Below are 15,722 nucleotides of genomic sequence, written 5' to 3'. Positions count from 1 at the left end.
TCAACTAAAGAGGACAATTTTTGGGAGAGAAAAAGTAGCTAAGGCTGGGACTGGTTTGTGTCAGCACTGACCAAGGAAAAGCAAATGGAATCACAGCTTAAATTAAGATGTTAAAATCCAGCAAAGGCAGGGAGGTTTCCAGCCCAGCTTGTCTTTTTTATTCTTCCTTTCTCTATCAAACTGTCTAGAAAACAAATGCTTGCAAACACCTGCAAACTATTTTATAGCTAATCTATTCACTCTTTACATTTACTGGAATAATGCTTATTAATATTATTCCCTATTTAAATAGACATCACTTGCAGACACAAGAGTAAATGGAAAACGGTTTTCTCCAAAGTACTTGCAAGGAATGCTATTCCATTCTAACCTTAAACTCAGATGAACAGCAGCTGCCAACATTTAACTTTCTACTGCTAGAGAGGAAATGAGAAGGACACCTCCTTTCACTTTTCCATCAGAGGAACACACTTATGCCTCTCCTGCTCCTGGTCACCAGCCGAACAACAATACAGGGAAAGTTGAAGATCATGAGTTTCACCATCCTGCAGAATGCTACATCTTAATCGGAATTCACCACACGTACAGATTTTACATTGCCGCTCTTCATACACTTCAACTTACCAAGAAAAGCTGTCCATTCACAAGCAAGTAATCACTGTTCTTCAACATTTAGTTAACACATAACTTACTCAAAAGCCTTAGAAATGCATTTAAGATTAAGGAATGTTGTTAAAACATTTTTTAGAATGAAAAAGGGAAACCTATAGCTTGGTCCAAGTGGATAATCTCTTCTGCCACATGGTACCCAATTTGTACAGTACTGTATGCAAGAGCAGTGAACATGCAATGTATTCACTATTCTCAGAAGATAAGAAAACGGCAGAGTCATTGAGCAGCTAATATTTCATTACATCAAGACAATAATTGAACATAATCAGTATCTGCCATTTCAGAGTCATATCCTACACTGACCTCCTGTGCAGTCTTGGGCAATGTCTATTTTCTCTTCCTTAATTTTGTCCTTCTTTCCTATTTAGATTTCTGGAAATCTCAAGCATATATCTCAAAGTGACAAAGGAATAGATGATGCTTTTGCAACACATTTCACATCGGAGACTCTCAAACTTATTTAGAAGCTGACAGTATCATAAAAAGCAGCTACCATCACAGCGACACAGGCAATGGGTGCTCATGGACCTGTACCATCTCCAGCAACGGTTTTGAAACAGTGAATCAAACAGATAATGTCTGACTGAAATAAGCTTGATTTTACACTATAAAACAAAATAACTGGCTAGACGTTCAAAATCAGTACTTGGACACTAAAACCAAAGAACGAACTCCACCTGTTCTGAAGGGGAGAAACCCTATCTTACTGTAAGTGCCAAAGCCTTCAACCGCTAGGCCACAGCTCTTCACAGAACACAGAAAATAAAATGTCAGTGTGTCTTCCCAGGAGGTAGGCTAGAAGGCAACAAAGGCACATCTTTGAATTGCCACTGAAACATATCCTATGGAGTCTACGAGACATATTTGTTTTGCAAGTACAATTATTCTTATAACTTGCAAATACAATGCACTAAAAGAAATGGAGCCAAAAACTTCAATTCCGATACGTAAATGAATCTTAAAATCATTAAAAAATAAAAATGTTTGATAAACAATTACTTTAAGAAATTCAGCAAAATGGTTATTTACTTAGATTGTTAAACCATAAACATTTTCATACAGGCTCAACTAAAACTACACATTTTTATCCTTGTGTGAATAAATCAATTACAAAAAATAAGAATATTACAAATTTCAGTACTGTTATGTCATACTTTTCAGATGTCTGCAGAAAGAAATATCTCTATGGATATATATATCATGAGCATTCATGAAATGACAAAAAAAAGACACCACATACACCCCACCCCACCCAACAAAGTTGAGGTTGAAGCAAATAAATCCCAAGAGCTAGGCATGTCTTATTTTATTTCACTTTTCAACAAAAACATTCTCATGCATCCAGGTATGTACTATCACTATTTGCTTTGGCACATAAAATAATATTGACAATACAAAACAAGCATGATCTAGAATGTAAAGCATGAGAAAAAGACTACTGGAAACATAGCATATACATCTAGAGTAATGGGAAATTGAGGGGTGAGGAGGAACTGCACAAAGATGACAAGATACAGGACCTCCTCGACAGGCCTCAACAGATTGACACACATTTGACTTTACATTCTCTAGTAGTCCCACTGACTTCAATGGGATGGATGACTTAGTATGAAGAGTTCAGTGTCCGCACATACCTCTGCAGAACTGAGATCTAGGACAGAAAACAATTCTTGTAAATTAATTATTATTGTATATTAAAAAAAAGTATCATCAGTACAGAAATAGTAAATGGCAAAACAAAAGAGTCTGTGATGTAACTGTGAAAAGAAAGGGATCATATCTGCGTTCGGTTTTGTGTACCACGTTATTGGTTACAGTAATCAATAATTAAATTATTATTCTAAGTCTAATTATACTTGAAATCCCAAAATGTCTTATTCCCTGGAAGCCATTCTCCATAAATTAAGACCTACTTTACTACTCAGGTTTTCTGTCCAGCTCTTACTTGCAGTTCCAAGCCAAAGGCAAGATCCAAAAAAATGTTTCCTGGCAATGTTTGGAATAAATCATAAAAGGGAAACAAAAATAAAACTCTCCTACTCTAATAACACCAATTGGGTAAACATGCAAAGGCTCTCAGTAACTACATTTCAGCTAGTTTCCTAGCAGCAAAAAAAAAAAAAAACAAAAAACCAAAAAAAACCTGTTTTAGCTGAATACAAAAGTGGGTAAAAATTATTAATCTATATAGCACCGGAAATTCCTGAGCCAAAATGATTTACACACTCACATGCACACACACACAAAAAAAGACATACACAAAAAAACCCCACACCAAACAGTGGAAGATTTATATACTTCTGGCCTAAAACCTGCAACAAAGCTGAGCGAAACAGAGTGTCACTAATCCTCAAACCGTCAGCTGCCAGTGCGTCCCCCAAAACATATCTTACCCTCTACTCTCTTGGCAGGAGGAGATGCTTAGAGAGCAGGCAGCTCTGTGCTGTTATTACCCACAGCCAGCCAGGCACTGGTTTCAGCGCACAGCTCTGGACAAGTTTGCCAGAACCCCTGCACTACCTGGACTTCTAGTCTGCAAATCCAACAAACAATAATTACAGGAAGTAGAGTGGGTACAGTGAAAAGATCGGGGAACACCACGGTGATTTTGTGAAGTTTGTAATTTCATCGTACATCAAAACAAGAGACTCGATCTCAAATTATCGTTTTCCTTCACACTCGCAAGTTGAAAACTAATCCCACGCGGGCTTCAACCTATGGGGGGGTTCAGGACTCCCAGCACGAGCGAAATGAAACACGTACATGGGCACGGTTAAGACTCGTACATTAACTAACCGTCCGCATCCGAAACCGGGGATGCGCCGGTTAGAACAGGACGACCCGCGCCTGCAATTACAGCGCGCTCCGCCGGGTCCCCGCTCCCCCGCCCCGCCCGCCCACGCATCCCTCCGCCGGGGGCACAGGGACGCGAGAAGGCCGCTGCCGCCGGCCCGGGATAGAGACGTGCCCAGGGCGGTCCCGGGGAGTGGGGATGCCCCGTGAGAGGCCCGGGGCCCCCGGCCCCGCCGCGCCGCCCCCTTCCCGCCTCCCCACCCCCTCCCGGGGCCCGCAGTCACCCCGGGCAGAGAGCAGGGACGGAGTAGGCCGCGCCGCCCGCGCCTCGCTGCTCCGCCACTCCCGAGCCCCGCCGCCGCGCCGGCAGGCGGCGGCCGTGCCCCCAGCGGCGGAGCGAGTCGGAGGGCCGCGGGCCGCCCCGCGGAACGGCCTCACCTTCCCACTGGCTTTCTGCGAGCCGCTGGGCGCCTTTTCCGCCATCTTGCCTCTCCCCTCGCTCAGCCCTGGCGGCGAAGAAGCGAGCGCCGATCCCACCGAGCCCGCGAGCGGAGGGCGGGAATCCGATGGCCGAGCCACCGATGGAGCTGCCTCCGCCCGGGCGGGGCGGGGCCTGTCCCCGTATCTTCTCCGGAGCGGAGAGGTGGGGGCAGGCCGGGCGGTGCACCGGCAGCGCGAGAGCCCGCCTCGCCCGCATCGGGCGGTGGCTGTGTCCCTCCAGGGCCTCTTGCTCTCACATCAGCAGGAGAAAACCCAAATGAAGTCGCTAGGCAACCCAAATCTGCCTAGCAACCAGCTGCGGTAAGGCAGGCAGTGACAGGCAGCCAGCGGCGGGAGCCCGCGCCCGCCCGCCACCCCTCGGTCCCTCGGCGGCCGGCCTGGGGCAGAGCGCAGGCACGGGCCGTGGTGCTGAGCGCTGCGCTGTGAGGAGCCACCAGCACTTCTCGTACCCGCGGGAAGGACACAGGGTCCCGCGGGAGAAACCCTAACGCGAGGGGTCGGCGTTCAGGCACAAAGCACGCACCCGCATTGCCTGGGCCCCTCGGAGGGGTGAGGACCGTACAGATCGTACAGAGCCTTTTTTAATCGCCAGATGTTTTCCTACAAGACATTGGCAGGCGACAGTTGGGAGCAGCTCAGGCTGCCCACCGATTAGCTGCTGTAGGCAGAGCTGGGACGAGTAGAGTAGTAGCAGGACTCAGCTGAGGAAGCTGGGAAGGCCCGCGCGGTGGGTGGTGTGCGTGTGCTGTGGGGCATGCGGTGTGGAAACGCCCGGAGTGCTCTTGCTGCACACCAAGGGCGCAAAATGTGTTTTAGACGGGAAGGCTTCACCCAGGATCAGGTTGGGCAGGACGGACAGCGCGTTGTGCAGCTGCAGAATCCTGTGCTTCGGCCATTCTGCACAGCTCTCCTCATCCGCTCATCTACGTCCATAGACAGAGTGCTGTGTGGTCATACAATTTGGAGGCAGGGCTTGCCCCTAAACATCTAGCAAAGTGAAATAGAAAGAATACTGTTTTGAACGACATCAAAATGTTACATCAAATCGAGAAAAGCCCAGGAATAAATAGTGAAAAGGATAGCACAGCAAATCCTCTGTTATTGGGTTTGATAGCACACCACCACAGCAACTTTATTGAACATTGCTTAACTAAAGATTATAACCAGAGGTCACATTACATTTACCATGAGTCGTGCATTCCCGTGCTTTTATGGATTTTCAGCATAATGTGAAAGATGCTGGGGTTGAGATAATACTTAAGGAACAGACAGTAGATACACAGAAATGAATGAAAGCTTTAAATCCACCAACTCCCAACACCTACTGCCCTGTGAGCAGCAGGAGGGAGCAGGGCCTACGCTAATAACCGCATTTGTCAGCAGAAGATGAAGTGGGAGCTTCCAGAAGAGGTGAAAAGAGCAAAAGGAGAGGGTGAGGAGGGCAGGGGCAACTGCAGGGGACTGAAAGCTTAGAGGGGAGGGCAAAACCCTCAGGAAACCTCGCCTGCTGCAGGTGTGCATCCAGCTGTGCCGGGAGACAGTCTGACGAGAGCGTGTTGCTCTGCCAGTAGCTATCTTTGGGGTGAAGGTTTAGCTGTGACTCTTTTCATGGCTGCTGCCATCGCACAGGTCCCAACGCTGGCTGTCACGTAGATCATAACAGGACTGAGTGGGCCGGTTAGTGGAAGTAACGCTACAGCGTTACGAAAACGAACTCTCACTCGCGAGCTGGAGAAAAGGGGAAAAGTCTCCCTGAAAGCCGGAAAACGCGGATCAACGCGCAAGACCAGCAGCGCGGACAAAAGCAAAGACTCCGGCCGCTTCCCGCTCCGCCGCTGAGGAGCGGCTCAGCCCGCCCGCCACAGCGCCGGCCTGCGGAAACGCCGCCCCCGCCGCCCGTGCGCACGCGCCGGCAGGGGGCGGGGCCAGGCCGCCGCCGGGCAGCGGGCCGCCCGCCCCGCTCGGGAGGCTGCTGGCCAGCTGCGGCCGTGGGCACGCCTGAGGTGAAATTTGCTGCGTTACATGATCTCTACTTCCTAAGTCGCACAAAAAAATAGCAAAATAATAAATAATAATAATTCTGTAGATGCACATTGCTTTACGCTGCAATCAAATAAGCGGTTGACCGGATAGTGCTGCTGCAACTAAGAAAAGGGTGAGGTAGACAGAGAAGGGTCATGTGGCAGAAATACACGTTTCTCCCTCCTTTTCAAGCCTCCCTCCACCGTTTGCAAAATAACATGCAAAAATTTTCTGGTAATGGATTGGCAGCTAAGGATCAAGAGATACCAGATGTTTATTGAGCTCCCTTCAGCAATAAGCAATTACAACAACAAGCGTTTGCTATACCTACAGCTGATACAGTACCTTACCGTCTAGAATCTCACCTTCCGCTCTGAAGGACGGCTCTCCATTTCTGCAACCACCTGCACAGCTTTCTGTGGGCACCCCAAGGCTTTGCACAGATTTGAAGTGGAATCACTGCTGGCTTGGAGGAAAGGAGGGAGAAAAAAAACCCACCCCTTGACAGCAGGATATGGGGACAATTCCATCAGTCTTTTCAGGATTTTTTGAGCTTCAAACTTGCCCATAGAGGAGCTCTTCCACAGGAAGGAATGGTGTTGGCCAAGGAGATTTAGAGATGGATTCAGCAGGATCTTACTGCCTCAGAATCTGAGTCAAGGCCTTCCCTTCCCCCATCTTTCTCACTGTTTTCTTGAGAACCACTTCACCAGCTTGCAGAGGCACAGGATTAGTGTCATCCGTGACCTGCTTTTGGATTTTTTTGACATGGTAGTGGAAACAGGTGCAGCAATGAGTCGGAAGCAAACCAGCTGGGGAACTTCTACTGGATAGAAGGGGCACTTAGGGCCACAGGAGGAGACACTAGGTGCTGCTCAGCTCTCCTGGGACTGCATTAATAAACCTGGTATGAAAGAAAGACTGACACTTCTGGATAAAAAATAAACATCTAGCTGGAAAGAGGAACGTGCCCTTGGATGCTAGAGTTTTGGGGCCACTAATGTTTAGAAAATTTGTGCTCCATTTGGCCTCAATCCCTTTATTTAATCCACCTCATTAATCCTTTTTAATTATCCACCTCATTGTTTAAATCTTCTGCTTACTGCTCAGCCTCTACACTCTTTTTTAATTAATAAACTGCACCAAATTAAGAGCATCATGATCCAGAGCATGCTGTGAAAAACAGGAAAGACATAGTTAGAGTTTCAAAGGTCATCTCTAAAGATAATTTTTCAGAATGAACTGTACTCCTGAATCTGTGCTATTTATAACACATTGCAATAGTACAGTAGCACTCGCGTACAGTTAGTGAATGAGAACACATGTCAGTGTCTTGGGCTTAATGGGAGAGGAAGGGGAGGGAAGAGAGAGAAGGAAAAGAAGCAGTGAGATGCAGAAATCTATGGAGAATTCATGCTGGAAAGGGTAGGCTAGTAATAATATTAAAAAGGAAATATTAGACATTTTTCATTATAATGCAGTAGGTCTGGTTGCATGCAGACCTGGGAGTTGCTTATTAACTGTTGTTACAATGACAGATCTCATTAGTCAATATACTAGGGAAAATCATGAATTATCATAAATAATTAACAGTAAGCTACATTAAGTAAACCACATGCTGCGGTGCATTACCCTTGTCTTTCTGGCTGTTTTTTTCCCCACTTTCAGAGGAGATCTCTCCCTTACTCTCACCCCAGGCCAGGGCACACCTTAACTGCTGCAATCCTTTTGCAAAGGTGGGGGTGAGGGAAGGGGAGAGGAAGGATTTAAAGTGCTGTGGAAGTTCGCTACCCTGTAGCAAAGGAAGCACGTTTGAGGGCACAAGGCGGGCAGATCAGGCAGATCAGGAGTAGGACAGAAGTGTAGCTGCTGGGTGTACAGGTTTGTAACTCTGTGAGTCATTTCGTGCTCTCAGTAGTGGCTCATGGATCCCTAAAGCCACAGGCTGTGTGTGCTGTTTCCCCACTGCTTAGGCAGCAGTCTTCCAGCTTCTTTTCCCTTATTGCAGCCTCCATCTCCTCCCACCCCTGAGACTGAAAACCGCTAGGCAAGGATTCTCAAAATAGGTAGATGCATGCTCCCCCGTGTACTCGCGTGTTGCTAGGATGCTATGGATGTGCAGCGCAGGAGGAGAGCAGGGCAGAGATGAGATGAGATGGGAGGCAGGCAGCACATGCAGCTGGAGCACAGGTAGCCTGGGCTGAATTGAGATGCTTTAGCAGGGACCCCAGAATAACAAAAAGAGCCAGAGAGCGTGGCTGGGAGAGGGCAATTTGGCTCCGAGGTTCCCAGCAGCCTGGACTTGTTGCTACTGCCCTCTCTGCTCTCTTGTCTCCTGGCTGGAGCCACATCTGTGTTGCCCCGTCTCCCAGTGCTGGTGCCCTACCTTCACTCAGCTGCGAGTCCTGCTCTAGTCCTGCCATTTAGCAGCTGCTTTCCCTTCCAGGACCGCGCTGCTCTCCTGGGACATTGTCTTATCAGGGAACCTGGGTTCTTTCTCCCCCTGGGACTCCTCAAGCGGTGAGGCCCATTATGCAAACGAGTCACAGGGGCAACATCTGACTTGTACTGTCTGGCTGAGAAAGGTCAGTAATTTGCGGTGGATTTTCCAGGCATTAGTGCGAGTATCAAATGAAGGCTTAATTCCAAAAGGTGTCCTGCAGCTTATTGTCAGAGGGAATTAGCCTACATGACTAGAATCCAGATGTGCAAATTTATCAGCTGTTTAAAAGCATGGAAGTTCAAGATGAGCGCAACACCAATCTTTCCTTTGTCCATACCAAGAGCCCCTCCTTTCAGCTTCAGTAAGTAGCAATTTGTGCTCTGGAAAACACTCTCACTCAGCACATACAAACAAAAGAATTTCTTAGCCATGCACTTTGTAAGTGAGAGTTCAGTCCTGCAACCCTTGCAAAGGACGAGTTGTACTTTGCTCTTGCTGTGAGCCCCTGGTAAGTGGACACTGGTGGATTCTGACCATGGAAAACATGAAATATGCATACAGCCAATATGCTATTCTTCATCACAGTGAAACTAATTTCACTACAATACTTATATTCAGATTTGCTGCTGTCCAGAAAAACACAAGTTCTACCCCTAATCTTTCAAAAACAAGAACTTAAAAAAGACAACAACTAAACATTCAGAGAAATTTTCTTAAAATGTGAAGTGTTTTTTCCCAGTTTGCTGTGTTTAGAGTTTTTTCAGATTATTTCAGATCAGTTTTATTGCTGGTTTTTAAAGCATAAAGAGCACAATCCTGAAAATATTCACCTGAAGGTAAAGAGGGCAGAAAATTAGAAGCTCCTGGTGAAAGAGAGGTTAAAATGAACATTGCTATGCAACCACGATTGTGTCGGTTATTGTTACTTCCTTTACCATATCTAGCTTTTTTCACCTCCAAGTGAGGCTTTAAAATACAAGAATCACTTTCACTTTTCTTTATCTATTAAGGAATTATGTTTATAAAGTATAATTGTCCCTAATTAGTTACTCAAGAAGGAGAAAATGATGCAAGGATTCCTGTTTATCCAGTTTGAAAAAGATAGCGGGATAGAATCTCTAAAGGCAAGTTAATCTCTTCAATATTACATCAAAGCACTGTGCCTGCTCAATTATTACAAAAGATCATAATCGCTGCAGTAGAAAGTTACCCATCAAGACATTATTTTCATGCAATTGATACACACTTGAGAAAGGATTAAAAAAAAAAATCACATAGAACAAAAGGACCATGTTTGTATGTCTGTGTATCTCTTAAGACATTCTCCCAGAGAAACTGCAAGCACGAGCTACATTAGACAAAGTTAGATGAGGCTAAAGCCTCTCTTTCTTTAACACCTACTCTTTTTAAATAAATAGAGCCAAATTTTGCCCTCACTCATGGTGAGCAGGGTTCCACAGAAGATGTCAGAACAGAATCAGATTTACTAAAGAGAGTTTAGTGAAGAAGGATAAAAATCCAGAGCAAACAAACAGGTTAAATGTTTTTACTTAGATAAAACTTCTTATTAAGAAAGAAATCAGTAAAATCTGCCTTGAAGGTGAAAATACAGAAAGGAAAAAGAAATGAAAGAGAGAGACAGAGTTGCATGGTAAAGGATTATGTCAAGCAAGAGCTCTTAAGATTGATGTTTGCCAGTGTGAGTGGGTTGAATTTGGTGAGGCTGAAGGTGTATCTTCAAAAGCGTCTTAAATCTTCCAAACACCACCATTGCTTGCTCACAAGAGGACTTTCTCTCTAGTGGTAGATTTAAGTTAATTTCTTTACTCAGTCAGAAAGGCAATGGATAATAGGAGGGCTAAGTACGACCTCTTCCCTAGTGTGCTGAGTATGTTAGAGTGCAAAAGATCAAATTAGCTTTTTTTTTTCTCCTAACCAAAAGGCATAATTTCATTGGGGAGGGTTGAAGTAATTCAGAATATCTTATAGGGCTTTTGATATTTCAGACAAAATGATACGTGTGAAAGGACTTCAACAATGAATAAAACAAATGTATAATACAGACACAAAATCACATTTGGTATTTTAGCACATCTTTTTCTTTGAGTCTTCAGCCAGCACTGATTAACATTATCTTCCATTACTTACCTCATTAGGCAGTGCCTTCATCAGTGTTTTAAGTGTCTTCTCAAAGGTTATTTGGAGAGAAAGCCTGCAGAAAATTCTACACATGCTAGAAGAAACCCTGGTATATGCTGACCATGCCCTTCTAAATATAAACTCTGGTTAGAGAAATGCAGAGGCCTCTTCATGCACTACATTACGTGGACTCCTCTCTGTGACCTCCAAATGCCCTGATTTTCCCTGGCCTACCACATAATAGTCATGTAATACTAACCTTGATGGACTACATATGAATAAGAGGCTATTTTGAGGTTGTAAGTGCTTTAAATTGTAAGGTTCCCAGTACACTACTCCACAGCTGGCTTGGGAACAGAATAATTAACTCAATGTAAGATGTATGCAGTTGTCTTTATGAAAGCCCGATCTGTCCTCAGAGACCATCCTCCCCTGTGAGGAGGCAGCCTTGGAAAAAAGAAAAAGAACCAGATTGTTAGTAATGAGTTTCATTAATGTGGCTGCTAAAGCTACATTGCTGTCACTTGGCAATGTTGTGATCTTTAGAAGCTCTGAGATCTCCCTGGCACTGTCTGGCCAGACAAGGAGACCCAGGTTATGCGTGTGTGACATCAGCAGAGCACTTGGGACAAGCCAAAGCTGGATCCCCGCACAGAGGCAGAGAAAAGAAAATGTATATTTATTTTACACTGCTTGTATTTTTCTGTAGCACAGTGTCAACAGGTAAACCCACCAGGGACAAAGCAAACAGAACTAGATAGCTACCATGGGCCTGTGCTTCCTCCAGAGGAGTCAGTATGTACCAGTCTCTCAGGTGATTCTTGGCTCTGCAAAAAGCCCTCATCCCCCTAAATATTCTTTTAAGACATCTTAAAATATTACAGGAAGACATCAATAGTAGGGAGAAATTTCCAGACATTTATCTTCTCTGCAGCGTTAATGCGTATCTCCACCAATACTCAGACAGTCCAGTGGCCACCGGAACTGCGTCAGTCTTGAACCACAAGCAAACATCGCCTGCTCCTCCCAGCCCGGGCCGCCCCCCATAAAAACACAAACCCAGTGGGTGTCTCTCCCAGGAAGCCAGGCGATACTTCAGTACTCCCTGAGGCAAGAGGGCTGAACGCCTCCCGCATCCCTGGAAGTCTGGAGGTTGTAGGGAAGTCAGAACACGTCGAACGAGCCCTGCTGCTGCTGCAAGGCCAGCAGTTCCCAATCAGCGATGGATGCTGTTGTTCTTTAGACACCATCTGTTGCAACAGCTGCTAGTGGCTTTCCAACAGGCTCTTTAGTGCAGGTCTAAAACCAGATTGCTCCCAGTCAACCACCTCTCCTTATCTAACCCCGACGAGGGAGGCTGAAGATCACGGTCACTTCAGTCCTCTTCCCTAGGGCCTGCAATGGCACTCACCACCATAAATGAAAGTATCACTTAGGGACTGGGAGGAACAATCACCAGAGCCATACTGGGAGTGCCTGCGTGTGTGATGTGGTGGGAGCAGGGCAGGGGAGGAGGTATCTTCTAGCTAACAGCCACCTCACGACCAGGTGCATCTACAGTGATGCAGCAAATGGTCCAGCATCCAGCCTGTCTCTCCTTCCGTGCAGCCTCTGTAGTACAGAGCAGCCCTGTGAGAAGCCTGACCTCTCCCAGAGGCTGAGCAGTTTTCATTAATCCCAAAGAGCCTTTCCTCTCCCTAAATCACACACTGCAGAGCCCACGGCGAGTGCAGCCCTGCTCACTCCTGGTGCAGCTGAGGCTCAAGGCAGGTGGGTTACCCAGAGCCCTCTGTCAGTCACTCCTCGAGGAGTGTCCGGTTGGTATGTCCCTGCATGCCGCCAGGCACCCCCTCTACAACGCATGGACATCAGAGCACATTAAGCCCATTATCTGAAAAATAAAGTCTCTTAGTTTAATATTTTACTCCTCCCCTTGGCTTTTCACCACTGTTCAGTTGTGTTTATTTTCCTAGCAGGACTCCTGTGTAATTTTTGTAAAGATCATAAGCAGTGTCACCAGTCTGCCCTACTTTTGACAGTTCCATAAAATCAATATTTTTACTGTAATGAAAAATGCATTGAAAAGCACTTTCAATGACACATTTTAACTACTTTTTTTGTGCCAATTTTTAAAAACCTATTTCTGATTACCTCCTTGTTCAGAAGATTTTTCATGTTGTCATGATTCATTATTGAAGATTTTTATAAAAATCTTCGGGCAGAAAGTCCTAATTACACTGGACCTCGGTTTATACTGTATGACTATACATATATATCTGAATATCACTGTGTAATACATACATTTTAAAACCTAGACCTACCATGTTTAAGACCATCTGAGAACAAACGAAAAGGAAACACGTTGAAACAGCGGAGAGCAATCCCTTACTCTGGCTCCTGCCTGCACCTGCAACAATTACTTACCTTTCCGCACTGCCTTCTATTCACTTCAGATGCGTTAAGGTACAGTAACACCCGTACAGTGCTTTTCCCTGTATTTTTGTATTCCAGTTATGTAACTGTGCTGCTTGCATAACCGCACCGCCGATAAATGTAGGATTTGTCTAAGGATCAACACCGAGCGGCTACTGTCAGCCCGCTCCTGAGTCTCCCTGCCAGCCGCCCCGCTTGGAGCGTGGAGATAAGGTGGGTGCCGTATGTGTCAGTGTGACGTACGCCCTTTGCAGCCTGGCCGGGAACGTTTAGCCTAAAATAACCTTTGCATTCATTGCATGAGATAATGTCACCAAAGAAACCAGGTCTCGGGCGTCCTCACTGAAGCACACACGGCAGAAACCCACCCACCTGCCAGACGTCCCCTGTCTGGGGGTATTTCCCAGGTCTGTCCCGCCTGCTGGGGATCTCCCGACCCCGCGGGGTCACCCTCCCCTTGCTCGGGGCTTCTGCCCGGCTTTTGCCACCCGCGCTGGCGCAGCCGCGGCGCAGGGCTGGGCAGCAGCACCCGCAGCCCCGCGGACAGCCGATCCCGATGCCCCCTTGGTGCTTTTTACACCAAAGCGCCCCCGTGGGAAGGGCCCCGTACTAGGCGGCGTGGGTCTGCTCGCGTGTCCCCGTGCCAGCGGTCCCTGCCCCCGGGCCCCGGGAGAGCTGCCGACGGAGGGGGGCCCTGAGGGGTCTGCGCTGCCCAGGCCCGGCCGCACACCTCGCTGCGGGGAGGCTCGGCCGGGGCGGCCGCGGGGCTCTCCAGGGCCCGGCCCCCCCCGCCGCGGCCGCATCAATCATTAACGGCGGCTGGGGTGTCCAGCGCCTCCCTCCCCGGGAAACCCTACCCGGGTGGCGGGGGCGTCTCTCCCCGCTCCCCGGGAGCACTGGATGAGCCGCCGGTTTCCAGTTACCGCGATGCCGGGCGGCGGGGCGGGAGGAGCCGCGGCGGTGCCGCCACTGCCCCTGCTGCAATGAGTGATGCTGCCGGGGGCGGCGGCGGCGGAGAAGCGCAGAGCCACCGCGGCTCCTCCGCCGGCGGCTGCGGGAGCAGCGGCTCTACCTCGCCCGGGCGGCGGCGGCGGCGGCGGCGGGGCGCGGCGGCGGGCGGCGGGCCGGGGGCGGCCGGGGGGCCCGGGGCCGGCGGGGGCAGCAGCATGCCGGCGGGCGAGGGGGACAAGGAGGAGGCGGCGCCGCCTCCTCGCCCTGCCGCCCTGCTGCGGTGGGACGAGGTGCCCGAGGACTTCGTGGAGTGCTTCATCCTCTCGGGCTACCGGCGGCTGCACTGCTCGGCGCAGGAGTGCCTGGCCTCGGTGCTGCAGCCCACCAATGAGACCCTCAACTTCTGGACCCACTTCATCCCGCTGCTGCTCTTCCTCAGCCGCTTCGGGCGGCTGCTGCTGCTGCGGGGCGCCGGGGACGTGCCCTTCCACCACCCGGCCCTGCTGCCCCTCTGGTGCTACGCCTCGGGGGTGCTGCTCACCTTTGCCATGAGCTGCACGGCCCACCTCTTCAGCTGCCTCTCCCCGCGCCTCCGCGCCGCCTTCTTCTACCTGGACTACGCCTCCATCAGCTACTACGGCTTTGCCAGCACCGTGGCCTACTCCTACTACCTGCTGCCAGGGCTGAGCCTACTGGACGCCAGTGCCATGAGCCGCTACGTGCAGCAGCGGCTGGGCTGGCAGCTGGACTGCAGCCTGCCCATCACGGCCTACCGTGCCCTGGTGCTGCCCGTGGCCCTGGCACTGGCCGTGGGCTGCACGGCCGCCTGCTGCCGCAGCCGCGCCGCCTGCTGCGCCTACCCCTTTGCCGTGCGCACCTTCGTCTTCGCCATGCCGCTGAGCATGGCCTGCCCCATCATGCTGGAGAGCCTCCTCTTTGACCTCCGCACCCGCAACCCCACGCTCTTCGTCTACTTCTACCGGCGCTACTGCTGGCTGCTGGTGGCCGCCTTCTTCAACGTCAGCAAAATCCCCGAGCGGATCCAGCCGGGGCTCTTCGACATCGTGGGGCACAGCCACCAGCTTTTCCACATCTTCACCTTCCTCAGCATCTACGACCAGGTGCACTATGTGGAGGACGGGCTGGCCGAGTTCCTCAAGGCACCCCTGGCTGCCCCCACCTACCTGGGCACCGTGGGGTATATGCTGCTCCTGACGCTCTGCCTGGCCGTGGTCGTCAGGAGGTTCCTCAACGTCGCAGACCTCTGCAAGCAGGACTAGCTGGGCCGGCGACCCTTGGGACAGCGACCACCATACTAGTGACCCTTGGGCTGGAGACCTCGGGCCGATGACCTTCAGACTGGCAACCCTCAGACCAGCCCCACCACGTCCTGAAGATGCTGTGAAACCTGGGGGAAACGCACCTGTGGAAGAGCCAGGTCCCTTTTGCGGAGGGTTGCCAGAGAAAATGACCATGGCGGAACTGCTCGTGTTCTTTAAACTACTAGGTTACCAGGGGAAGCAAGCAAACGCTTACTGGTATGTTGCTGCTTAGAGTATAAGTTGAAATAATTTAGCTCTGCTACTAGGAGGAATGCATGAACTGTGAATGCCACTTACTAATTTCATAACAATTAGGTTTAAACTAGCTCTGTATATACATATATATTTATATATCTAGCTATATATTTATTAGCTACATATATATGTGTATATATATACACCTGAAGACACTTGTGCAATGATTACTCATAGACTTCTAATCAACT

At 48.9% G+C, this 15,722-nt stretch overlaps 2 protein-coding genes across 2 annotated transcripts in view; one reads left to right on the top strand and one right to left on the bottom strand.

Annotated features, from left to right (window-relative positions):
• The window catches only part of U2SURP (U2 snRNP associated SURP domain containing), a 46,566-nt gene extending 42,620 nt beyond the window's left edge, over positions 1-3,946 (bottom strand). Inside the window, exon 1 of the mRNA XM_050902148.1 lies at positions 3,904-3,946. The gene's annotated coding sequence lies outside the window, so the exon portion shown is untranslated. The remainder of the gene's footprint in view (positions 1-3,903) is intronic.
• A 10,040-nt stretch (positions 3,947-13,986) lies between these two features.
• On the top strand, positions 13,987-15,312 carry PAQR9 (progestin and adipoQ receptor family member 9). The gene has a single exon (XM_050902836.1). The coding sequence runs from the start codon at positions 13,987-13,989 to the stop codon at positions 15,232-15,234; it is 1,248 nt and encodes a 415-aa protein (XP_050758793.1). The 3' UTR covers positions 15,235-15,312.
• The last annotated feature ends 410 nt before the right edge of the window (positions 15,313-15,722 follow it).

Source organism: Gymnogyps californianus, chromosome 10 (genome assembly GCF_018139145.2).
Source record: "Gymnogyps californianus isolate 813 chromosome 10, ASM1813914v2, whole genome shotgun sequence".
NCBI lineage: Eukaryota > Metazoa > Chordata > Aves > Accipitriformes > Cathartidae > Gymnogyps > Gymnogyps californianus.
Note: the sequence above shows the minus strand (reverse complement) of the source record. Positions and strands in the feature narration are given on the sequence as shown.